Here is a 23,834-nt window from a genome sequence, read left to right as displayed (position 1 = left end):
CTGTTCTTTGCAGCTGAAGATGGAGAGGCTCAGCAAAAACAAGATTTGGAGCTGACTGTGGCTCAGATCAGGAGCTGTTTATTGCAAAATTCAGGTTTAAATTGAAGAAAGTAGGGGAAACTACTAGACCATTTAGCTGTGACCTAAGTCAAATCCCTTATGATTATACAGTGCAGGTGACAAATAGATTCAAGGGACTAGATCCGGTGTAGACAAAGTGCCTGAAGAACTATGGACAGAGATTCGTAACATTGTACAGAAGGCGGTGACCAAAACCACTCCCAAGAAAAAGAAATGCAAGAAGGCAAAGTGGTTGTCTGAGGAGGCTTTACAAACAGCTGAGAAAAGAGAAGTGAAAGGCAAAGAAGAAAGGGAAAGATATATCCAACTGAATGCAGAGTTCCAGAGAATAGCAAGGAGAGGTAAGAAAGCCTTCCTCAGTGATCAATGCAAAGAAATAGAGGAAAACAACAGAATGGGAACGAATGGCACCCCACTCCAGTACGCTTGCCTGGAGAATCCCAGGGACGGAGGAGCCTGGTGGGCTGCAGTCCAAGGGGTCGCTGGGAGTCGGACACGACCAAGTGACTTCCTACTTTCACTTTCCACTTTCATGCATTGGAGAAGGAAATGGCAACCCACTCCAGTGATCTTGCCTGGAGAATCCCAGGGACGGGGGAGCCTGGTGGGCTGCCGTCTATGGGGTCACACAGAGTTGGACACGACTGAAGTGACTTAGCAGCAGCAGCAGCAGCAGCAGAGATCTCGTCAAGAAAATTGAGGATACCAAGGGAACATTTCAGGCAAAGATGGGCTCAATAAAGGACAGAAACAGCAAGGACCTAACAGAAGCAGAGGATACTAAGAAGACGTGGCAAGAATACACCAAAAATCTGTACAAGAAAGGTCTTAAGGACCCGGATAACCGCGATGGTGTGATCACTCATCTAGAGCAAGGCATCTTGGAGTGTGAAAGTCAAGTGGGCCCTAGGAAACATCACTACAAACAAAGCTAATGGAGGTGATGGAATTCGAGCTGAGCTATTTCAAATTCTAAAAGATGATGCTGTTAAAGTGCTGCACTCAATATGCCAGCAAATTTGGAAAACTCAGCAATGGCCACAGGACTGGAAAGGGTCACTTTTCATCCCAACCCCCAAGAAAGGCAATGCCAAAGAATGTTCAAACTACTGTACAATCGCAGTCCTTTCACATGCTAGCAAGGCAATGCTCAAAATCCTTCAAGGTAGGCTTCAACAGAACATGAACTAGGAACTTCCAGATGTACAAGCTGGATTTAGAAAAGGCAGAGAAACCAGAGATCAAAAAGCCAACATCCACCAGATCAAAGAAAAAGCAAGAGAATTTCTGAAAAACATCTACTTCTGCCTCATTGACTACCCAAAAGCCTTTGACTGTGTGGATCACAACAAACTGTGGAAATTTTATTTTTTGGATTGGGCTAAGCAGCTTTATTAGAGAAAGTCAAGATTACAAAGGACTGAAGAGTTGGCACTGGGGCCCTTCTTCTTGCCAAAGGTGGGCACAACACTGGCAAAGCGCTGGTTGTACAGCATGTGCCTCTCGATCCAGCCTGTCTTCTTTTTCTCCTGTTTGACCACCTTGGGAGTCTGACCTCTGGCTTTCCTAGCATGGGCCTGGGAAGCATGGGCTTTACCTCCAAGCATGCAGCCAACTATTTCCGGAGTGCTCAGAGCCTCCACCCCAAACTGGCCCAGGGTAGTTTCATCCTCTGGGGGGTGTGCCTGCTACGAGCAGAACTTGACTTTCTGGAGGGATGCCCTCCAACGAGGCTACCTGAGCCATGATCTAGGCAATGGTCTCCTGGTCGGTCACCTCGAGTGTGTAGCTCCTGGGCGCAAAGAGCTGCATGTTGGCAACTAGATCACAGACACCACTGCCGTTACTGCGAAGATGGAGTCAAGAAAGAGCTGGAAAATTCTTAAAGAGATGGAAATACTAGACAACTCTGCCTCTGAGAAACCTGTATGCAGGTCAAGAAGCAACAGTCAGAACCAGACATAGGACAATGGACGGTTCCAGATTGGGAAAGAAGTACGTCAAGGCTGTATGCTTATGTCAACCGGCTTACTGAACTTCTATGCAGAACACATCATGGGAAATGCCAAGCTGGATGAATCACAAGCTGGAATCAAGACTGCTGGGAGAATATCGATGTTGGATATGCAGACGATACCAGTTTAATGGCAGAAAGCGAAGAGGAACTAAAGAGCCTCTTGAGGGTTAAAGAGGAGATTGAAAAAGCTGGTTTAAATTTCAACATTTAAAAAAACTAAGATCACAGCATCCGGTCCCATCACTTCATGGTTAACAGATGGGGGAAAAGTAGAAACAGTTGCAGCTTTTAATTTCTTGGGCTCCAAAATCACTGCAGATGGTGACTGCAGCCATGAAATTTAAAAATGCTTGTTCCTTGGGAGAAAAGCTTTGACAAACCTAGACAGCATATTAAAAAGCAGAGACATCACATTGCCAACAAAGGTTTGTCTAGTCAAAGCTATCAATTTTCCGGTAGTCAGGTATGGATGTGAGAGTTGGACCATAAAGAAGGCTGAGCGCCTAACAACTGATGCTTTCAAACTGTGGTACTGGAGAAGCCTCGAGGGTCCCGTGGATGGCAAAGAGATCAAACCAGTCAATCTGAAAGGAAATCAATCCTAAATATTCATTGGAAGGACTAATGCTGAAGGTGAAGCTGCAATACTTTGGCCACCTGATGTGAAGCACCAACTCACTGGAAAAGACCGTGACGCTGGGAAAGACTGAGGGCAGGAGAAGGGGAGGACGGAGGATGAGATGTTGGAGGCATCATGCACTCAGTGGACGGGAGTTTGAGCAAGATCCGGGAGATAGTGAAGAACAGGGAGGCCTGGTGTATTGCACTGCATGGGGTCTCAAAAGAGTGGCACAAGACTTAGCAACTGAACAACAGGAGTTTCATAAAACTACTGTAGTTAGTATACAGAAATACAATTGACTTTTCTTCATTTTTATATTCAATGACCTTGCAAAGCTCATTAGTTCTGTGCCTGTAGATTCTGCACTTTCCACGTGTACCACCATATTATGTGCAAGGAGCACTGTATCACTTCTTCCTTGGCTATCTCCATACTTTCCACACCTTTTTGTTGGTTTATCCTCTGGCTAGGACTTCTAGACGGCTGAGCAGAAGCTGTAACTTTGGGCACCTTTCTCTTACCCTTAGTATCTCAGGGGTAAGGTTTAACACTAGTAAACACAATGTTGGCGGTGGCCATTCTGCATCAGAATAAGAAAGTCCCTTCATGTGCAGTGTGTGTAAATTACGACACTAAGTTTGACCAATGGCCTAGCTCTCCATCAGTCCAGCAGATAGCGATGAACACTACCGCCTCCGCCAACTGAAACCGCAGGGGGGCTGGGAGAACCAGAACGTGTTTACATTTAGGAATAGCTAGGGTGCGCCAAGACAAGGAAGTGGCAACCCACTCCAGTGTTCTTGCCTGGAGAATCCCAGGGACGCGGAGCCTGGTGGGCTGCAGTCCATGGGGTCGAGAAGAGTCGGATACGACTGAGCGACTTCACTTCCACTTTTCACCTTCATGCATTGGAGAAGGAAGTGGCAACCCACTCCTGTGTTCTTGCCTGGAGAATCCCAGGGACGCGGAGCCTGGTGGGCTGCCGTCTATGGGGTCGCACAGAGTCGGACACGACTGAAGCGACTTAGCAAGCAAGCAAGCAAGGGTGCACCAAAGGAAAAAGGAGCCTTTGGAACCAGAATGTTCCACGGCTTCCTCTACACAGGGGTGAAAGGGCACCGCACATGCGTAAACACGGACGGACCCTTGCGCGCCCGACACACATTGCCATGTTCGTTTGGACTTGATCCAGCGGTTTAAGAAGTACAGACAAGGAGGTTGGGCGGGCGCTTTCGCGGTAGGCGGGCGGGGGCAGAGCCTTAGTCCAAGAGCTCGAGACCCAGGAACCCAAAGACTGGCCCGGAGACCAGGCGTTGCCGCGGTCGGGTTGAACTTGGCGCGCGGGGCGGGGCGGGGCGGGGCGGGGCAGGGGGAGGGCCGCGTAGACCCGGCGGGGCTTCCGCGCCGGCTTCGAGCAGGGCGGGCGTGCAGGGTCTTCCGAGCGCCAACTGGAGGCTTCTCCCGGGCCTCGGCCTCGACCCCGCCGGCCCCGGGATGCTGCTGCGGCCGCGGCGGCCGCCCCCGCCCGAGCCGCCATCGCCCGCCAGCCCGGACCCCGAGCCGCGGCTGGCGGGGGGCGCCCCGGAGACCCCGCCCCGGAGGCCCGCCTCGCCCGGCGCGCTGGCGGCTCCCACAACCCCCGCACCCCCAGGCTCGCCCGCGTCCCCCGGCTCGCCCGTGTCCCCGGGCTCGGCTCAGCGCACGCCCTGGAGCGCGCACGAGACGGAGCTGCTGCTGGGCACGCTACTGCAGCCCGCCGTGTGGCGCGCGCTGCTGCTGGACCGCCGCCAGGCGCTGCCCACCTACCGCCGCGTGTCGGCCGCGCTGGCCCGCCAGCAGGTGCGGCGCACCCCCGCGCAGTGCCGCCGCCGCTACAAGTTCCTCAAGGACAAGGTCCGCGACGCGCACGGCCAGCCGCCAGGGCCCTTCGACGCGCAGATCCGCCAGCTTATGGGCCTCCTGGGCGACAACGGGCGCAGGCGCGGACGCCGCCGCTCCCCCGGGCCCGGACGACCCCCGCGCGGCCGCCGGCCGGCCTCCGCCGCGCCCGCCGAGCCGGGTAGGTGGGCTGGGGTGGGGGAGGGCGCGCCCCAGACGAAGAGCGCGGGGAGCGGGCTGTGGGGAGAGCCCCTCAGACGGAGGGGCGGGGGTGGGGTGCGGGGGCGCCCCAGACGGAGAAGGGGGGGCGCGCGCGCCCCCGGCAACCGGCGGCTCCGCGTTCCAGGCGCCCCGCCGCTGCCCGCGTCCCGAGAGCTCGACTCGGATCCCGCGTGGACACTCAGGTTCAGCCCGTCCCCGCCCAAGTCTGCGGACGCGCCCCACGCGCCCGGCTCCCCGACGGCCCCCAGCACCTTCACGCCCGCGCCTGTCCGCCCCGAAGAGCCCGAGTCCTTCCGCGCCCCTGGCTCCCCGCCACCGCCGTCCCCGGGCCCCGCCCGGGAAGACCCCGACTCGCCGCCCGCCCGCCTGGAGGACCACGCGCCCCAGCAGCCCGCGCCGCCGTCTCTGAACGCCGCCCTCCTGCAGACCCTGGGGCACCTCGGCGACATCGTGTCCATCCTGGGCCCGCTGCGTGACCAGCTGCTGACCCTGAACCAGCACGTGGAGCAGCTGCGCGGCTCCTTCGACCAGACCGTGTCCCTGGCCGTGGGCTTCATCCTGGGCAGCGCCGCGGCCGAGCGAGGTGTCCTAGCCGACCCGCGCCCGTGAGGCCTGTCTCTCCGCGGTCCCCGCGCCGGAGGGCCGCCCCCTCAGCCCTGACCCTCCTTGCTGCCCCCCTCCCCCAACCAAACCTAGGTATGCTCAATAAAAAGATTGCTTTTTCTGACTCAATCCTGTGTGCAGGTTGCGCACTGGGTAGGAACGTAGGGCTGGAGATAACCGGGAGGTTAAAATGGCCTCGGGACCCCTGGGAGGGGCCCAGTTGGGATTCTGCCCGGCCCCACCAGGCCTAGGAGGCCCATCTCCCGTCGGGGGAGGGCTGTGGGCACGTGGAACCCGAGCTCGGGGCCCGCATCGCATACCAGCCTTCTCCAGGTCTCCAGACCCTGCTTGCCAGGACTTCCCACCAGCGCAGACCGGCCGCGGTGGGCGAGCCCTGCGAGCAGGGAGGAGGCCGGGCGCCACGGGGAGGGCCCCGGGAACCGGCGGGGGCCGGGTTCAGCCGGAACCGGTGGGGGAGGTGTAAGCGGTCTCCGGCCGCCCCCCGCGGGCGGTCCAGGGAAGAGTCCGCGGCCTTGGGCCGAGCAGCGTCCAGGAAGGAGGTTCCCAGGATAACGCACTCCCGGGGAGGGGTCCCCTCCTGTCCACGGAGGTGCGTGGGCTGGGTGGGCCCGAGGCAGGAAGCGCGGCGGGTCTGAGCTTTTCCACCTTGACGGAGGCCAGGGTTCGTGCAGCTTGAAAAGGACTTTATCGAAATTGCCCCAGGAGCATTTTCCAAGTCTTGACTGAGGGCCCCACCCTGCGCTGGGGGCTCAGACCCGGCGGGGACGGGGCGGGGCCGGACGTGCTCCCAGCCGGGTGGGATGAGGAAGCAGCCAGAGGCGCGGGCCCGCATAACAATACGCCTTCGGGCTGAATGCCCGGCGGCTTTTCAGCAGCTAGGGGATCATTCAGAGACTTAAGTGGTTGTTCTTGGTCTGCGAGGTAAACGGGAAGCCTGTCTCCAAGCGCCCTGCAGTCCTCGCCCTCCGGAGGCTCCAGGCGGCCAAGCACTCAGCCCCTCCCCCAGCCTTTTCTGGCTTTGTCTTCTAAGAGGCCCCGGTTGGGCCCCCAGCCGCAGGGACCCTGCAGAACAAGGGTGCACCCACCGTTCGGCAGGACGGGGGGCTATGTGTGAAAGATCCCGAATCCTCGAGGACATGCTGGCCTCTGCTGTGAGAGACGGTGCCTGCCCCCTTCCAGTCCACTCGAGGGCAGAAACCTGCAGGGGGACCCTTGGCGTTTGTAAACACCCGCACACCCTACACATTCCCACAGGTAAGAGCCAAGGGTGGGGGGGTCTGAGACAGCCTTGGGCCGCTTCCCAGCAAATCCCGAAGCCGCCGGGGGCAGGGGGTGATGTCACCGGGACTCTGCTCGGAGAAAGGGCTGTTTGGGGGCTTGAGATCCATGTAAGCCTCCGAGTCTTTGGGGACCAAGGTTTGGGGTGCACCAAGGAGAACCTGTCTGCCTTACGCCCCATGTTGCCTGGCTGTCTGGGGGCATGTCCAGGGCCTTCTCCTCAGGGCCTGATGACCCTGCACACCCCTTCCCCAGCCTGGCCAAGGTCTTCCAGTCTGGGGAGGGGCGAGCCTGTCTCACTCCAGCGCCTCGGCTAGGGGTTTATTTGTGACTTAAGCCATTCCTGACGCGTGGAAACACTCAGATCCCGTCTCCCCGGCCTGCCCGTGACCCGCCTCAGCTGTAGTTGTGGGGGTGGCAGCTGGGGCTGTGGGGGGAGGTGGGTCTTATGCCGGCCATCCTGGGTTTGACTCAGCACGTGTGCAGCGCACCTCCCAGTAGGGATGGCATCCTACCGTGAGCACACCTTTTCCTGTGCCTGTGTGGGCATCAACCCAGCCAGCCTCCAGGGCCATCCTCAGGGGTCATCAGGGGCCCCTTGGCCAGCATGCTCACCCCTTCTCTTTCACTCTGGTGAAATACATGGAGCACGAAGTCTCCCGTCTTAACCTGTTTCAAGTGTGCAGGGATGTTCACGTGTGCAGTGGCCATCCCCGTCGGCTCCAGAGCTTGCTCTTCCCAAACAGAATCATTGGACACTCACTCTGCAGCCCCCTCTCCCGCCCCCGGCAGGATGCTCTTGTGTGTGTTGTGTCTGACCCTTTCCGACCCCATGAACTGCAGCCCGCCAGGCTTCTCTGTCCGTGGGATTCTCCAGGTGAGGGTACTGGAGTAGGTTGCCGTGCCCTCTTCCCAACCCAGGGATCTAACCCAGGTCTCCTGCGTTGCAGGCAGATTCTTTACCATCTGAGCCACTGGGGACCTCAAAACTGGGATCACACAGTATTTGTCTTTTTGTATCTGGTTTATATCACCCAGAATAATGTTCTCCAAGCTGTGAATAACACACACAGCATACGGTGGGTTTTCTTTCTTTTTAAAGACGGAATGATAGCCCACTGCATGGATGGACCACATTTTGCTTGTCCACTGACTTGGTGGACATTTGGGCTGCTTCCACATTTCAGCTGTGGTGAGCGATGCTGCTGCGAACATGGATGTGTGAATATTCTTCAAGACCCTGTGTTCAGTTCTTCGGGGTGTATAAGTGGAATGGATCATGTAGTAATTCCGTTTTTAATTTTTTGAGGAACCTCCATACCGTCTTCCAGCCGCTGCCCCATTTTATATTCCCACGGACACTGAACAAGGGTTCCAGTTTCCCCACATCCTCAACCACACTTGTGTTACTGTTTTTTTAACCTCAGCCATCCTAGGGAGTGTGAGGTTCCTACCTTTAACCAGTGGTGTTGCAGTGCGCGGTCAGCAGTGTGGCCGGTGCCCTGCCCCCCGGCGCTCGGGGACCTGTCCAGCTGCCGCTTGTCTGCACGGGTGAGCTCACCGGCTCACCTGTCCTGTGGCGCTGAGACCGTGCACAGTGGCCTGGACGATCAAGAGCCATGACCTCGGGCCTGGCCCCGCCCCACCCCGGCAGCTGCAGGGCTCTGGGGCTGGCTTTGCTCTTCCCCTTCACCCCACAGCCGGCTGGTGCTCCTATTGTGTGTGTGGAGGACTGCCCTGGGCCCTTAGCCTCATCCACCCAGTAAGGCAGGGCTGCACCCAGCTGGCTGCACCGGCTCACCCCTGGGCCCGGTTGGTTTCCGTGTGGGCCGCCAGGGGCTGGAAGCCAGCTCCCACCTAATTCAGCACCCTCGGCCCCCCACACCAGTTCCCTTCCCTCCGGGCCTGGGGCCAGAGAGAGCGGTTATACAGCACATTCACCCATCAAGGGTCAGTGCTGTTGAGCCCTAGAAGAACATCTACTCCAGTGACATGGAACCACCTCAATCAGGATGCATTATCCCCAAAGAGGCATCTGACCCTCTCAGTCCAGGGGCTTCCGCACTCCTGGATAGGGCTCCATTCCACCTGATTAGTTCTGCCTGCGCTCCCTTGGTCTGCACCTTTCCAGGTCATGCGGATGGGGCCCGTGGGCAGACGTGTTCGTGCTCTCAGGTCAGCGCGGCTGCCTCCGGCATCTCCTCCACACCCTCACCAGAGCCCCCAGGTCCACGCGGTTCGCCACTGTCTTCACAACCCGCGCCACGTCTGCAGTCTCTCCCCCACGTTGTGGGGGTGCAGAGCAGGAGGGGGTGTGCCAAGAGGCACAGTAGCGCTGACTTCCCCCCTCCCTGTTCTGCACTAGACCCAGCGCTGAGTGTTACGGAGCGAACGCGTCCCCCTGATTCCACGTTGAGACCCCAAGCCCAGGGTGGTGCAGTCAGGAGGGGCCCTGGGAGGTGACAGGCCCTGAGGGCGAGGCCTCGTAGTTGGGCTTAGCGTCCATGACTCCGCTCCCCGCTCAAGAGGCCACGGCAAGGAAGCAGCCGGCATCCGCCCCACAGCCCCGGCCTGGCGTCCCTGCAGCAAGACAGACGGGACCCTGAGCCGGTGCCGGCAGTGTCTCCAACAGGCGCCCAGGTGCCGGTCTCTCCCAGAGCTGTGGTCGCTGAGGATCGGGAGCGGCTACGCAGGCGTGCGGCTCACCCCGCTCACCTGGCCCAGCCCCAGGGCCTGCTGAGTCCCTGGCGTGGACCCTGAGGGTGGCCAGTCCAGGTCCACTTCCCGAATCTCACAGCGGGTGCAGCCCACCCGCCCTCCGCCGCCAGTCAGCGGGAGTGTCTGGGGCCCATCGCCTTTGGCCATTTATCTACATGAGCGCCTCTGTGCATTTCGGTCGGGTTTCTCTGCTCCTCGGGGGTCTCATCTGTTTCCTTCACTTTCAGGACACCTGCGGGCACTCCCTCTTCGTTTTCTGAGTTTTGGGCGCTGACCTAATCCTACAAGGACTCTCCTGACCTGCAGAAGGTCCCTTTGTGAAGACCTCAGGGGCTATTGTCCCATCATGTTCATGAGGAAGTGCTTATCTGGCTTCACCTTGTTCATTGTTTCTAATGACAGCACCAAGCAAAAGCACTCTGGAGTGACAGGAACGTTCTAGAATGTCCAACCCGGCCGCCACCAGCCACACCTGCCTGTGCGACTGAGACACTGAATTATCTAAATTAACTTTCATGTGCTCAGAGCTCCACATTCAGTCCTTACGTAAAACTGTTTTAGTGCTGTTGATTTCAGCTTCCTAGCTTCAGAACCTGTTTCACCAAAGACCAGGGCCTGGAGTTAGACCTTCATCAAGTTCCCTCCAGGGTCACCCGGGGCCCCTTTTGGAGTCCCTCAGACTGATGGGGGACCCACCCCCACATCACTCTGGTTGTGTCTCAGGGAGACCGCTGCAAGGCCGCAGGGCCTGGCTGTGGGTGATGGCTTCCAGCCTGTGTCCATCTGAGGGCCTCACAAGGCACCTCAGCCTGGCCCAGCCCCTCCAACCAGAGATCTTCACGAGGTTGGAAGGCGGCGGGGCCCCCACCTGCCAAGGAGACATCGTGGGGGTCCCCAGGCATGGGAGTCGCCTCTGAGCTGCTGACTCGAGCAAGGATGGTGAGTCCTGGCCGGTGCGGGGAGGGGGGAGCCGGGGGGGCTGCAGCCTGGATGGGAGGCAGGGGTCTGCCCCCCCTGCCTTTCCACTCGGCCTGCCCTGCTGCCGCCTCTGCGGGTGGGACGGAGGGGCCAGGCCACGACTGAGGCCCCTCGCACAGCAGCAGGAAGCTCTCCGACCTGACTCCCTAGGAAAGAAGGGGCCTGGGGGAGGCGCCCACCCAGCTGACAGGGAGGCCCAGACAGACGTGAGCCAGTCCTCACGGGCAGCCCATTCCCTGACTCCACACCTGCAGCCTGGGAACTGACGGCACCCCCAGACCACCGCCCGTGTTCGGGTGGGACATGGCCACGGCGCCCCGAGGCGCACACCTCTGTTCTCCCCACCAGAAGCACAGATTCACCCTCTTGGCTCCAACGAGGGGGGCGAGGGGCATGGTGGCCGAAGCCCTGACTCTGAGCACCGCGGAGCATGGGAGAGCCAGGACTGGGGGGCAGCGTCGGAGCCACATGGGACCTCCCGGCCTCTCGGGGGGCGTGGGCAGGGGAAGGGGGCCTCACTCGCCTGCACTAGTCGTGGCCTGATGGTGATGGTGAGGGCCCAGCGGGTCCAAGAATTCAGACAGCTGGGCTGCTGTGGGGGGGAGTTGACTGGTCGCGGGCTGAGTCGCAGCCTCAGGGCCCCGGAGTGTAGACGCTGCAGATTGCGGGCAAGTAGCCCGCGCTCGCCCCACCAGCCCCTGCCAGTGCAGTGGGAGGTCAGCTGCCACCTGGGTTTGGAGGCCAGTGACCCAGAACCACTGCCACACCTGTGCCTGATCACCTGGACCCAGAGGAGGTTTGAGGAAGCTGAGGCCCCACAGGGCGACAGCTGTCATGGAGCAGCCCGTGGGGGTAGACCGAGAGGTGGGGAGGCCCCAGGGAACAAAAGCCAGGTGAGGAGAGTCTACACACACCAGCTGGAGGGAGGGGCGTCTGACCCACGAGGGGAGGTCACCTTGGGATCAAGAAGGGGAGGTTGGGGTAGGGGCCGTGAAGTCGAGGTCGGGTGGCTGTGAGAGGTGGGTCCCCTAAGAGAAGGGGTCACCCAGCAGACCTGGGGTGGGGTTGCGGCGCATGCTGCCCGTGTGGGGCCAAAAGGCCAATGGACTGGCCCTGGAAGATCAGAAAGAAGGAGATGCTAAAACTGGGTTTTGAAAGGCGTGGTACGTGTTAATGCCTGACATTTCATAAAGTACTGCTTTTAGCACTCAGTGCAGTAATTCTCGACAAATGTCCCCCTTCATCTAAGCCAGTGATCCCCAACCTTTTTGGACCAGGAACCAGTTCTGGGGAAGACAGGCTTTGCACAGAGGAGGCTGTGATTTGGGCAGTGCCGTGAGGGATGGGGAGCGGCTGAGCCCGCGTCCAGCCGCTGCTCGTCTGCTGTACCACCCAGTTCTAACAGGCAGCACCAATACTGGCCCACAGACTGGGGGTTGAGGCCCTGTGACCTAGAGGGTGCCTGTCCCGCGGGTTCTGTGTGCTTGGAGCAGTCAGGGGCTGCAGCTCACTCCCTCGACCAGGCTGGGGAGGCACCGTGGCCGGCCCAGGGGCTCCGAGCACCCACAGCTCGGCCGCTGTCATGGTGGCGGGACACCCACGTCCACAGCTGCGCTCAGGAGCCTGCCCACGAGCATCCTGGGGGCACTCCAGGCACACGCAACTCAAGGACATCCTGCAGTTATCTCAGGAGACACCTCACCTGACATGGCTAGGGATTTAAATTCCAACCCTCACCCCACCAGGTCAAGGACCTTGCCGGGTCAGCCTCTGCTCCCTGCTGAGCCCAAGAGTGCTCGAGGGCAGGATTGGGGTGTTAATCTTGAAGCGAGGCAGCCAGGCGGGCTGGCGTGGGGGTGGGGGGCGGCCTCGGTTCCCAGCCCAGGCTGGCGCCCCCAGAAGCCTAGGCTGCAGACTCACCCTGTCCGTTCCAAAGCCTTCAGGGCTGGGGACTGGATCCAGCCGCCAGCGGGGCCTTGTCTGCCTGAGGGCGCGGCTCCTGTGATGGGTCCCTGCAGCAGGGCCCTGCAGGTCGTCTAGGACACGCCACGTATCCGTCTGCCAGTGGCGTGGAGGGGGAAGACGCAGGCTGGCCAGGGTTGGGGGGGAGAGAGAGGGCCGGCTGACTGGCAGCCTCCCCACGGAGCACCGGCCCCCAGATCTCGCCACCCACTTCCCTGAGGCCAGCTTCGCACCAGGCCACATGAGTAAAGCGCTAGGGGCACCGGGACGAGGACCAGGGGGACTGTAGAGCAGCCCCTGCACCCGCCTGGCTACCCGAGGGATCTGGGGGGGTGGGGTGGGCGCCGGGCAGCGGCCCAGCAGAGCAGCTCAGGAGAGTCTGTCCTTCCTCTCCGCCCTTCCCAGGAGCCAGGCACAGACGTGTCCTTGCCCTGAGCCAGCAGACCCCCTTCCTTCCTGCCACTCAAATCTGAGGGCAGTTCCTGTGACCAGAGTGAACCCCTGCCGAGCGTGTGGGCGGACCAGCCCCTCCCCATCCTGCCTAGCTCCTCGAGACCTGCGTTCCTGCCGAGCAGGACAGCCTGCGGCACAGACACTGGCTGAGCCCATCTGTCCCGGGAGTGACTGCGGACCCGGACTCCCTCGGGTGGGCAGAGCCCCGTGCAGGTTGACAGCAGGTGGGGAGGGGAGGGGCCACCCTCACCCTCCAGCAGCCCTGGCCAGCGCAGGGGCAGCAGAGACCACGTTGCGAGTCCTCAGCTGCCCGCCTCTGCCTCCTTGGCCGTAGCCGCTTGCCTCCCTCAGACCTCGCAGAGCTGGAGGAGGTGCAAACAGCCTCCTTTGTGCCTCGGAATTGAAAGCAATCAGGTGCCGTTTATCTGGGGAGGGGGGATTTGGGTCGTCCAGGTAAACCCACATCCCACCCACCTCCTAAGCTTGTACGTGCAGCCCAGCCCTGCTGAGCCCTGTGCTCGGCCGGCTCCACCCAGCTAGCTGGACCCAGTTCCCAGTCCCACCGTCTGTCCGGAGCCCGGTTGTGAGTGGAGCTGCCTCCCGCCTCCACCCTTCGCGGCAGCTTTGGCCCGGTGGACTGGCTCTCCCGGAGCAGCTGCGCAGGGCGAGCAGGTACAGCTGGGCCCACCGAGGTCTCCAGGTGTAGGGTGGGGGAGCCCCCCCAAGACCGTGGGCACGGGGGCCCTGAAGTCCCCAGGAGTGTGTGCCCCGGGGCTGCCCACACCTGGTGTGTGTGCAGGGGGCCCTCCTAACCCCAGGCTGGGTTGGGAGTTGGGGCGGGTCCGGGAGTAGAGTCGCCCATCCCTGTACTCCTGTTGCAGGTGGGGCGTTCCTCCCAGGCCTGGGGCTTCCCCTCTGATCCGGGTCTTCCCTGCTCAGGCCCTTGGGACTCCTCCCTCCCGCCAGGAGCTGCCCCCACCCTCCATATGAGCCGCAGTCGGACGCTCGGTGCCCACGGCGTCCAAGCCCAAGTCCTCGGAACCCACTTCTGCAAGAGGGTCAAAAGTTAGCCCGTCTTGCGCCTCGCGAAGCCCGCTCAGTTTGGCGAGGTCACCGGGGCCACTCCGCAGTGCCGGGCGCCTTCTTTCGGCCTCCAGACGGCTAGCTCGCCGGCCACCTGGCGTCCGGCAGGTTCGCCCAGGGGCGGCTGCGGCGCGGGGCCGTTTGGATTCTGTTCCCGTGAACATCCCGTGGCTTCCGAACCCCGAGGACCCTCTGTCCGCAGCGGAGGAGACTCAGGCTGTCGTTCAGTCTCTGTGACTTCACCACTGCGCTTCCGTGTCGGGTCCTGCGTGGCCAAAAGCGGAGCTGGTGTTGACTGTATTTCCATTTTTAAAAAGTTCAAATAAAGGATGTGGAGACGTGTTCACCTCACGGAGGAGCTCGGTGCTGCCCCGTCGCCTCCCTACACATCAGGACCGACCCTCCGGATACACAGCGGCGGTCATGGAGCCGGGCCCCGAGGACCCGGCGGGGGGCGGGCTTGGCCTGGGCGGGCTCCGGCCCCGTGGCACCCGCCCGGTGGGTCAGAGCTCCTCGTCTACCGGTGACAGGAACTGCTTCTGGAAGGGGGCGCCTGCGTGTTGTGAGCAGTGGGAGAGCGGCCGCGTCCACTCTGTCCTCCCCCCGGCGTCCGCGCTCCGGAGGCCGGCCGAGGGCCGGGGGGCGAGCGGGCGGCTTTCCCAAGGCCCTGGCCTCTCCAGAGCTTCCACTGGGCGGCGCTTCGGCCGCGCGGACGTGGTGCCTCGCGTCCTCCCGCGGGGCCGGAGCGGGAGGCTGAGGGCGCGGGGAGGGGGCGCCCCGGAGCGCTCCTCCGCCCGGGCCTGCGGGAGAGGGGCGGGGCCGCAGGGAGAGGGGCGGGGCCGCAGGGAGAGGGGCGGGGCCGCAGGGAGAGGGGCGGGGCCGCAGGGAGAGGGGCGGGGCCGCAGGGAGAGGGGCGGGGCCGCAGGGAGAGGGGCGGGGCGGCCGTGCTCTCCTTCCTCCCTGAAAACAGCCATAGGGTTGTGTAGGAGGGGACGGTCAGCGAGCCTCCAAAGGCCAAGGAGGACGGGGCTGTTCTGGGCCGTCACAATCGGGGACAGCTTATCCGACAGAAGGTGCTGGAAGCTGGCCTTCCAGTCGGAGTAGATAAAGGCGGGTTCTTGTGCCGGGTGCTCCGAGCTTTGTGCACAAATGTGAAAACCAACAGGATTAGGAGGAAGTGAAGCTGTTTGTCACCCTGGGTTTGAATCCACCTTAACAGTGACTCAGAGCTGGACACCAGAAAGGCCTAGAGGTGCCTGCCCTGCGGCGCTGGGGGCGGAGCCTCCGGGGGCTGTATGCTCCGACCCTGCTCCCCCATCATGGGGAAAGGCTTGGGACCCAGGACCCATGCCTGCCCGCCCCGGCCCACACCCGGGTGTCCTTGCCTGCAGGATAGGAGACAGGTAGCAGGCTGCCCGAAGGGAGGCCCACAGGCGCGGCCGTTGTGCAGGATTCTGACTGGCACGAAGTCCAAGTGCTCGCCCTACCCACCCCCTGCCAGCCCGTTCCCAGTCTCCTTCCCATTCTCATCCCAGGCTGTGACCCCAGCTGTGGGTCAGGGACGGGCATGCCCAGCCAGGCTACCCCCACGTCAAGTAGAAAGAATGGGCCTGCAGAGCAGAGGTAGCCCCACCAAGCCCCCTTGGGGTGTGGGGGTGCCCCCAGCCCAGCCCTGCTCTGCAGCGATGGAAAGGCCATGACGCAGATTCTCTGTCTTCCAGTTTCAGCGACACCTGGCGGCAGAGGACCTGCCGTCCCCGACCATCGTTTTCCAGGGGTCAGGACCCCAAGACTGCATGGCCTCCAGGGCTCCTGGCCTCTGCAGCTGGAGGGCTGCGTGTCACCGCCTCCGCAGGCTGGTGAGACCCACATTCCCAGCCCTGGCGGTGACTGCAAGTGGCCAGGCGGCAGGTAGAGGGAAACCTCCCCAGGGAAGCCACGCTGAGGTTTATGAGGGAGGGTCATTCCCCCACCCCACCTTTTACAGGACAAAGCCCCCCACGACTGACAGCCTGTCTGGCATCACCTGGCTTTCCTGAAGGACTCCCAGCCCCAGGCCTGGCCCTGGCTGCCTCTCCATGCTCCTCTGCTGGACTCAGCCGATACAGGACACACTGCCTGCTCTGCTCCACCTCCAGGTGGACACTCCCAGGTCTGTGTTCTTGCCCGGGGAGGTGCCCACGAGGGATGCCTCCCCTGCAGCTGGGACAAGTCCAGAACCCAGGGGGAGCGCATGCCTGGCAGGCCATGGTGAGTCTGAGGGATTTCCCTCCCTGTGCCCAGGAGCCGTTCCCTGCAGCTGCTGACTGGACGGTAACGGTGGAAAACAAGGCAGAGCCGCTGACGGCCTGGACCCAGCCCTGCCTGCAGCCCAGCTCTCTCCCCATCACGGGAGACACAGGTGTCTGGCTCAGTGCCGCTGTCACTCATGCACCGAGGGTGTTGCACTGCTTTCCTCAACACTCAGGGGTCCCAGGGGAGCTGAGCCCTCCCCATTCCCCTGGTGAGGATGGACAGAAGGGAGCACACACTGGGGGTGGGCGTCTGCCTGAGCCCGGGGGCCTCCAGGAGCTGCGGCCTGTCCCCATCTCCCACCCCCCACAGGATTGCCCTGCAGCTGAGCCTGGGACGACGGCTGATAAAGGGCGTCTGTGAGCTGTGCTTGCCGGGTCAATCAGCCAATAAGCCCGACAGTCATTGCTTACACCCCCCCATTCATTGGACCTCCTCGGCCCCTTTTCCAGGAGCCCTCGCCAGGGAGCTCCCGCCACCCGGCAGGCGCCCCAGGCCGTGCTGGGGTCTCCACTGCAGCCTTGGGAGCCCTGGCCCGCCCGCCCTACCACTTGGGAGGGCCCTGTCCCCATGACCCTGGTTATCAGAAAGGTCCTCAGAAAGCTCCCCACCCGCCGCCCTCCCCGCTGACATGTCTAGGAGTCCTCTCATTCCCTCGTGTTTTTCTTGTTTTTAATAAGTTTCCCCAAGACCACTCTTACTGATGTGCCCCCACCCCCCGCCACCAGCTTGGATGAGAAGAAACCACACGATGAGGGAGCTTTGTTTTAAACGCACCTATCAACACTCTTCACACTGAACTTTACATGAAGTTTTCTTTATTCGCATTACACTCATCACAACACGATGAGGGTGGAGAAGCAGCCCCATGGCCACCCCCGCTGACACCCCCCACCTCTGGGCGCGTCAGGCCCCGCGTGGCTCCAGTTCCCGCACCTTCTGTCCCCAAGGCCGCACCCCCACCACGCTCCTGGGTGCAGACCAGGGACGATGCTTGGACCACACCCATGGAAGTGAAGGTCGCCCCATCCCGTTCCACGACCTGTGACCCACCCCCCCGCCTCAACCCAAAGTGGAGGTCAGGAGCCCCAACCCGGCGTGCGGGGCGTGGAGGCCTCGAGGCAGGTGCCCGGCGGGGAGCAGGCTCTGGCGCAGGGGAACCTCGGGGCCCCATTTTCCCATGCCCTACACCTCTTTAGGCCAGACCCTCAAAGAAGTATATGCATAGGAAAAAGGAACAGCGAGTGGCGTGGCTGCAGGTCCGGGGTCCGTGCCGGCTCGGGTCAGTCTGAACGAGCTGCGGTCGCGGCTGCAGGGGTCCGGGTGCGAGCAATCTGGGCGGCCGGCAGGCTGTGGGAGAGACCGGGAGGCCTGCAGGCCTTACCTGGTCGCGGTCAGGCTTGGTCTGGGGTCCCGGCGGCAGGCGAGCAGGGCAGAGTGGCGGAGAGCTGCGTGAGGACCGCGGCTCTGCGGCTGTGGCCGCCTGGCGCCCTTTTATGCCAGGCGGAGACCTTGGCGGGGCAGCCGGCAGCAGCCGTCACGTGCGGTCATGGGCCGCGCTGTGCCAAGGACCCCGGCCGCCCCCGCACCTGGGAGATTGGGGCACAAAGGCCTGCTCTGAGCAGAGCGCCCAGCCCTGGCGGGCGGGCCCCCGCGGACCTGGGCTGGGGCCAGCCCTGGCCCGCAGCCTCCTCCGGGCCTTATCTCCCTGCGCGCGGCCTGCGTCACGGCCCGGAACACGCACGCGGGGGCGGGCTTCAGGAGCGGCGTCTCCCCTCCTGCCTGGGCACTGAGCCCCGGACCCACCCCCAGAGCCCAGAGGACCCGCAGGCCGCCCCGTGCTCAGCTCTTCCCCCAGGACCCCAGGGGTCTGAAGAAGGGCAGGGCCCCTGCAGTCTTGGGGGGACATGCAGGGACAGGTGAGGGAGCCCCGAGATGGCTGACCAAAGACCCCCGGCCACCCGCTCACAATGCACTCCCTGCCCCCAGGCCCAGGGCCCAGGAGGGCTCAGCTGCTGACCGTGGACAAGGCTGCCAGTCAGTACCCTCTGGCGGGGCCACAGCTGGTCTATGTGGATGGATGCCCACCACCCTGTTCACAGACGTTTCCCCCTGTGGGGGATGACAGAGGGGTGATCTGAGTCTGAAACGGACGGGCCATCGGGTGTCCCCACCCACCCCCCGTCCTCAGTCCCAGGGTCCTGCCGTGCAGCCCTCACGCCCTCTGCCCCCTCGGCCCTGGGGTGGCCTGTGCCCCCTGGACCCAGGATGGCCCCCGCCCTGCCCCGCCCTGCCTTTGCGCTGAGGTGGCTCTGGTGTGCGTGTGTGCACCTGTGTGTCTGTGTGTGCCTGGTGTGGGGGTGTGTGTGAGCCGGGTGTGTGTGTGTGTGTGTGTGTGTACCTGGTGTGTGTGTGTGTGTGTGTGAGCCTGCTGTGTGTGTGTGTGAGCCTGCTGTGTGTGTGTGTGTGTGTGTGAGCCTGCTCTGTGTGTGTGTGTGTGTGTCTGTGTGTGTGTGTCTGTGTACCTGGTGTGTGTGTGTGTGTGTGAGCCTGCTGTGTGTGTGTGTGTGAGCCTGCTGTGTGTGTGTGTGTGTGTGTGAGCCTGCTGTGTGTGTGTGTGTGTGTGTGAGCCTGCTGTGTGTGTGTGTGTGTGTGAGCCTGGTGTGTGTGTGTGTGTCTGTGTGTGTCTGTGTACCTGGCGTGTGTGTCTCTGTGTGCCTGGGGTATGTGTGTGTGTGTGTGAGCCTGCTCTGTGTGTGTGTGTGTGTCTGTGTGTCTGTGTGTGTGTGTCTGTGTACCTGCTGTGTGTGTGTGTGAGCCTGCTGTGTGTGTGTGTGTGTGTGTGTGAGCCTGCTCTGTGTGTGTGTGTGTGTCTGTGTGTGTGTGTCTGTGTACCTGGTGTGTGTGTGTGTGTGTGAGCCTGCTGTGTGTGTGTGTGTGAGCCTGCTGTGTGTGTGTGTGAGCCTGCTGTGTGTGTGTGTGTGTGTGTGTGTGAGCCTGCTGTGTGTGTGTGTGTGTGTGTGTGTCTGTGTACCTGGCGTGTGTGTCTCTGTGTGCCTGGGGTGTGTGTGTGTGTGTGTGAGCCTGCTCTGTGTGTGTGTGTGTGTCTGTGTGTCTGTGTGTGTGTGTCTGTGTACCTGCTGTGTGTGTGTGTGTGAGCCTGCTGTGTGTGTGTGTGTGTGTGTGAGCCTGCTCTGTGTGTGTGTCTGTGTACCTGGTGTGTGTGTGTGTGTGAGCCTGCTGTGTGTGTGTGTGTGAGCCTGCTGTGTGTGTGTGTGTGTGAGCCTGCTCTCTGTGTGTGTCTGTGTACCTGGTGTGTGTGTGTGTGTGTGAGCCTGCTCTGTGTGTGTGTGTGTGTGTGAGCCTGCTCTGTGTGTGTGTGTCTGTGTGTCTGTGTGTGTGTGTCTGTGTACCTGGTGTGTGTGTTTGTGTGAGCCTGCTGTGTGTGTTGTGGTGTGTCTGTGTGCAGCCGCTCACACTCACCCGACCAGTGGGCCTGGGGGCTGAGGGCCGGGCTCCTGGATGCAAAGGCAAGCCAAGGGTACAAGGTGGCCGTGCAAGGGAGGCCGGGTGAGTGAGCGCCCACCGTGAGCGTGCCAGGGCTTCTGCCATCCTGACCCAGACCTCGCTGACACCCCAACCAGGGCCTGGACCCCTCGGGGCCGGGAGTGTAGCTGAGAATCTGCAGACACTGGGTTGGATAGAGGGTCCAGAGCCCTTGCCAGGAGCCTGTCCGCAGCCCCACTCAAGGGTCTCTGAGGGCCTTGAAGCCTGGCAGGGGGTGCAGGGGCCTGCAGACGCCAGTGGGTGGTCAGCCGCTCAGGGATCTCCCGGGCCGTTGGGAGGGGCCAGTCTCTGGGCTAGAGGGTGCCACAGAGGGGGTGTCAGACCCCTGCCTCTGCTGGGGAGGGGGGACCTTTGGTGGAAGAGGAGACGCCCCTCCCAGGGAGCTCAGAGGCTCGAGGGGGCCACCTGCTGAGTGCCAGGCTGAGGGGTGGAGCCCCAACTCAGGCGGCAGCCCTGGGGCCATTTCTGTGGGTCCCCCATTCTCCAGAACCACTCGGGGTCCCCCCACCCCTGGGGCCTCCCCGCCCTGAGCCCCGACCGCCATCAGCCCTCCCCTTCACAGCTGCCTCCTTCAACTTTTGGGAGACACTCCTGCTCCTGCCCCTGGCTCCTCAGGCGGGCAGCAGCAGGCCTGCAGGAGGGAGGCGGCAGGAGGCAGGTAGACAGGCAGGGAGTCCAGGGTGTGAGGCCCGCACCCCAGAGCCCTCCAAGGCCCTCCCGGTCGTCCTGCTGACCTGATTGTAACATCAGTGCCTGCTGATTATAAACCACGCAGGGAACCAGAGAGGCTTGGAGAGGAGACGGGCAGGGGCAGCGGCTCCGGGCCTCGGGTGTGTGGACCCTGCTGGCCCTGCTCGGACGCCGGGGTGGCTGGCCCCCTACCAGCTGGAGCCTGGGGAGCCTGGTGGGCGGCCGGTGGGGAGCTGGGGGCCAGGCCCATGGTCTGTTTTTGCCCCCAAGGCCCCTGGGAGGCAGGTGCTGACCCGGCAGAGTCTGTGTGCAGAAGCCTTCCTTGGGCTGCCAGGTAGAGTTAGTCCGAGGGAGAAGGAGGCTGCAGGCTGGGCCTCCCACCAGGAGCTTAGTCCCAGCCAGCCCACCTGGCTGTGGCCCCCGGAGACCCCAGCCCCTGAGTCTCAGCCCCTGGAAGGCTTGCTCTGTGGACTCTGGGGACGAAGGGATGGACGCAGGGCCGGCTTCCACCCGGAGTGGCCGCAGGCAGGAAGGCCAGCCAGGGGACGCTAGGGCGGCTCCCTGCCTGACGGGTGCACCCGAGCACCACTCTGCTGCCAGGCACTGCGCGGCCTCTCGGGGCCTGGAGTGGACCCCAAGCTCAGGGCAGGGACCCCGGCACCTCCCCGCACTCTGGCCGCGCAGCCTGCTCCCAGCGTCCCGGCACCGTCAGACTTTAACGGGAGCTGAGTGGAATGGGCATCGCCGCCTCCAGCCCCCTCCCCAGGCAGTGAGGATGATTCCAAGGGGCAGACACAGCAGCTGGCTTCCAGTGAGGCCGGCCGGGGACTGGACTCAGCTCAGGCAGGGTCCTGCCCTGCAGTCCTGCGGCTGCCAGCAGGTGCCCAGGGCGGGACACTCCACGCTCCCCGACTCTGTGGTGTCCACACAGGCCCACACAGGGTCCTGGGCCCTGTTGCTGCGGGCGGGGCCCCCACAAGTGGCCCCCGGAATGCAGAATGTGCTGGGCTGGGCTCTCCCTCTGCCCACAGGACAGAAAGTATCTCTGCCGGCCCTGAAGGACGTGCTTGGCACACAGCGGGCCCGCGATAAGGGGCGTCCTTCAGGGCCACTCACTCCCTCCCTGCATGCACTCCCGGCAGGGCGCTGTCCCTGCAGCTGTCTGCTCAGCTCGGGCAGCTCCCAGCCCCAGAGGCGGCTGCATCAACCCCTGGCGGGTTCCCAGACAGTGCGGCCGTGCCCTCTCCCAGCTGGCCCTGCACCTCAACCCGTGGTTCCCCGGCTTAGTAACTGCCACCCCGAGGCCGGGTTGGGGGCCCTGGCCCCTGAGTGGGTGGTAGCCTCCACCCCCCGGTTCAGCTTCCCGCCATCAGGGAGACACTGAACTCGGTGAAGCTCTCGGGCACAGCAGGCCGAAGGGTGTCTGCCCGCGAGGTCTGTCCACCTGAGAGGATCTGCCCCAGACAGAGCGGACAGCAGTGTCCTCAGACTGGAGAACCACCCCCCGGAGGGCCCTCGAAGAGCAGGGGGTGGGAGGCCCTCGGCCCGAGGTCCACGGGGTGGAGCACACGGGAGCCAGGGGCGTGCGGCCACGGTGAACACGTGTGGCTGCTCTGATCCTGGCCTTCGCCTGGCCGTCAGGGTTTGTTGCTAAAGCGGTGTCCCCAAACCTGTCAGAGGACAGGGGCCTGGAGGGCTGACAGGAAACCGTCTGGGCCAAGTCCCCGGCGGCTCCCGGGGCCTCCTGGGCTGGGGGTGTCCGGCTGTGAGCCTGACCCAGGCTGTGGGCAGCGTGAGCATGGTGAGTGGCCCCCGTGGCCTGGGGTGCCCATGGGCGGCACCTGTGGGCTCTGGGTCCCTGGGCAGGACCTGCATGTGGGCCAGGCAGGGAGACAAGGGGTTAAGGCTGGGCCCGGAGCCGCCCTGCCTCCACGGCGGGGTTTCAAGGCTGAGTCTGTGTGACTCCTTTGCTGGGAGATAATCCTCTCCCTCCCGGGCAGATTGGGACGCTAGCCGGGCCATGGGAACTTCCCTCCACTCAAGGCCACAGCGCGGGCGGCCTCCCGGGGCACCTTGGCCTTCCCGATCCCCAGCCGGAGGGAGAATGTGGCCCCTTTGTCCGCAGGGCTGACCCGGCAGCCCCCACCCTGGCCACAGGGAGCCCCTCTGAGAACCTGGACCACTGGACCTGCACACAGGTGTGCACACACCACACACCTGTGCACACAGGGCTGGCCCCGGCAATCGCTGTTGTCCGTAACCCAGAAGCCGGGGTCTCTTTCTCACTGAGGGGCTGGGCCCCCAGGTTTGGGGAAGGATCTGTCACCTTCAGGCCTCCCCCCTCAGCAGCTACAGCCTCTACGGCCATGAGCCTCCCCAGGTCTTCAGCCTCTACAGCCTTGAGCCTCCCCAGGGCCCCGGCCTCTACAGTCCCTGGGCGTCCCCTGGGTCCTTGGCCGCTATGGTCCTTTGAGCCTCCCCCGCATCCCCTGCCTCTACAGCCCCTGAGCCTCCCTTGGCCCCTGGCCTCTATGGCCATGAGCCTCCTCAGGTCTTCGGCCTCTACAGCCCCTGGGCCTCCCCCAGGCCCCCGGCCTCAATGGCCATGAGCCTCCCCAGGTCTTTGGCCTCTACAGCCTTCCTCAGCCTCTACAGCCCCTGAGCCTCCCCCGGGCCCCCGGCCTCAACGGCCATGAGCCTCCCCAGGTCTTCGGCCTCTACAGCCTTGAGCCTCCTCAGGCCCCTGGCCTCTACAGCCCCTGGGCCTCCCCGGGTCCTCAGCCTCTACAGCCCCTGGACCTCCCCAGGGTCCTTGGCCGACTAATCCACAGGCAGATGCCCCTCCTGAAGTTCAGTGTCCCTGATCCGAGGCCCCTTGGGGTCCCCACAAACACCAAGAGCCCCTTTGTAGAAGCTTGGGGGTCAGTTAGGTGCTGGGGACGCCAGGGGTGGGCACAGAGCCCGAGACGGGTCCCGCCTGCCTCCACCAGGAGTGGCCACCACCGTGCGGAGGAGGACGCAGGCCCAGAGCGGCAGGTGACCAACCTCCTCCTGGCCCCAGGCGTTTCCCAGGGAACCCTCCCCATCCCCTGGTGGACAGAGAAGCCCCTGGCCTGGCTGGTCGGGTGGGGGCACAGAGTGGGGGTGCTATCCTCCTGGGAGCTCTCAGTGGAGCGCCCCTTGACTCCTTGTCCCAGACCCAGGTTGGGTCTGGGAGGACCTTGGATCCGAGAAAGGGGCTGGGCTGGGAACACGGCAGGAGTCCTGAGACCCTGCTGCAGGCAGCCTCAGGTCACCGGGAAGAAGGCCCGCTGGAGCCCTGAATACCCAGCCCGGCGGGTCAGAGCCAGGGCCCTTGGGTGGTAGGAA

At 62.8% G+C, this 23,834-nt stretch overlaps 2 protein-coding genes, 1 non-coding gene and 1 pseudogene across 3 annotated transcripts in view; 1 reads left to right on the top strand and 3 right to left on the bottom strand.

The window, feature by feature from the left end:
- The window catches only part of SORCS3 (sortilin related VPS10 domain containing receptor 3), a 979,390-nt gene that overhangs the window by 403,446 nt on the left and 552,110 nt on the right, over window positions 1-23,834 (bottom strand). The window lies entirely within an intron of this gene.
- On the bottom strand, window positions 182-1,893 carry LOC132343957 (ubiquitin-like FUBI-ribosomal protein eS30 fusion protein; annotated as a pseudogene).
- UTF1 (undifferentiated embryonic cell transcription factor 1) lies at window positions 1,604-5,552 on the top strand. The gene is made up of 2 exons (XM_024985915.2): window positions 1,604-4,779; window positions 4,945-5,552. The coding sequence occupies exons 1-2, from the start codon at window positions 4,215-4,217 to the stop codon at window positions 5,427-5,429; spliced, it is 1,050 nt and encodes a 349-aa protein (XP_024841683.1). The 5' UTR covers window positions 1,604-4,214; the 3' UTR covers window positions 5,430-5,552.
- On the bottom strand, window positions 17,359-17,457 carry MIR202 (microRNA mir-202). Its single transcript, NR_030826.1, has one exon. It is a non-coding gene; the product is annotated as a microRNA mir-202 (primary transcript).

Source organism: Bos taurus, chromosome 26 (genome assembly GCF_002263795.3).
Source record: "Bos taurus isolate L1 Dominette 01449 registration number 42190680 breed Hereford chromosome 26, ARS-UCD2.0, whole genome shotgun sequence".
Taxonomy (NCBI): Eukaryota; Metazoa; Chordata; class Mammalia; order Artiodactyla; family Bovidae; genus Bos; species Bos taurus.
The sequence above is the reverse complement of the archived record's forward strand: the minus strand, read 5'-3'. Positions and strand labels throughout refer to the sequence as shown.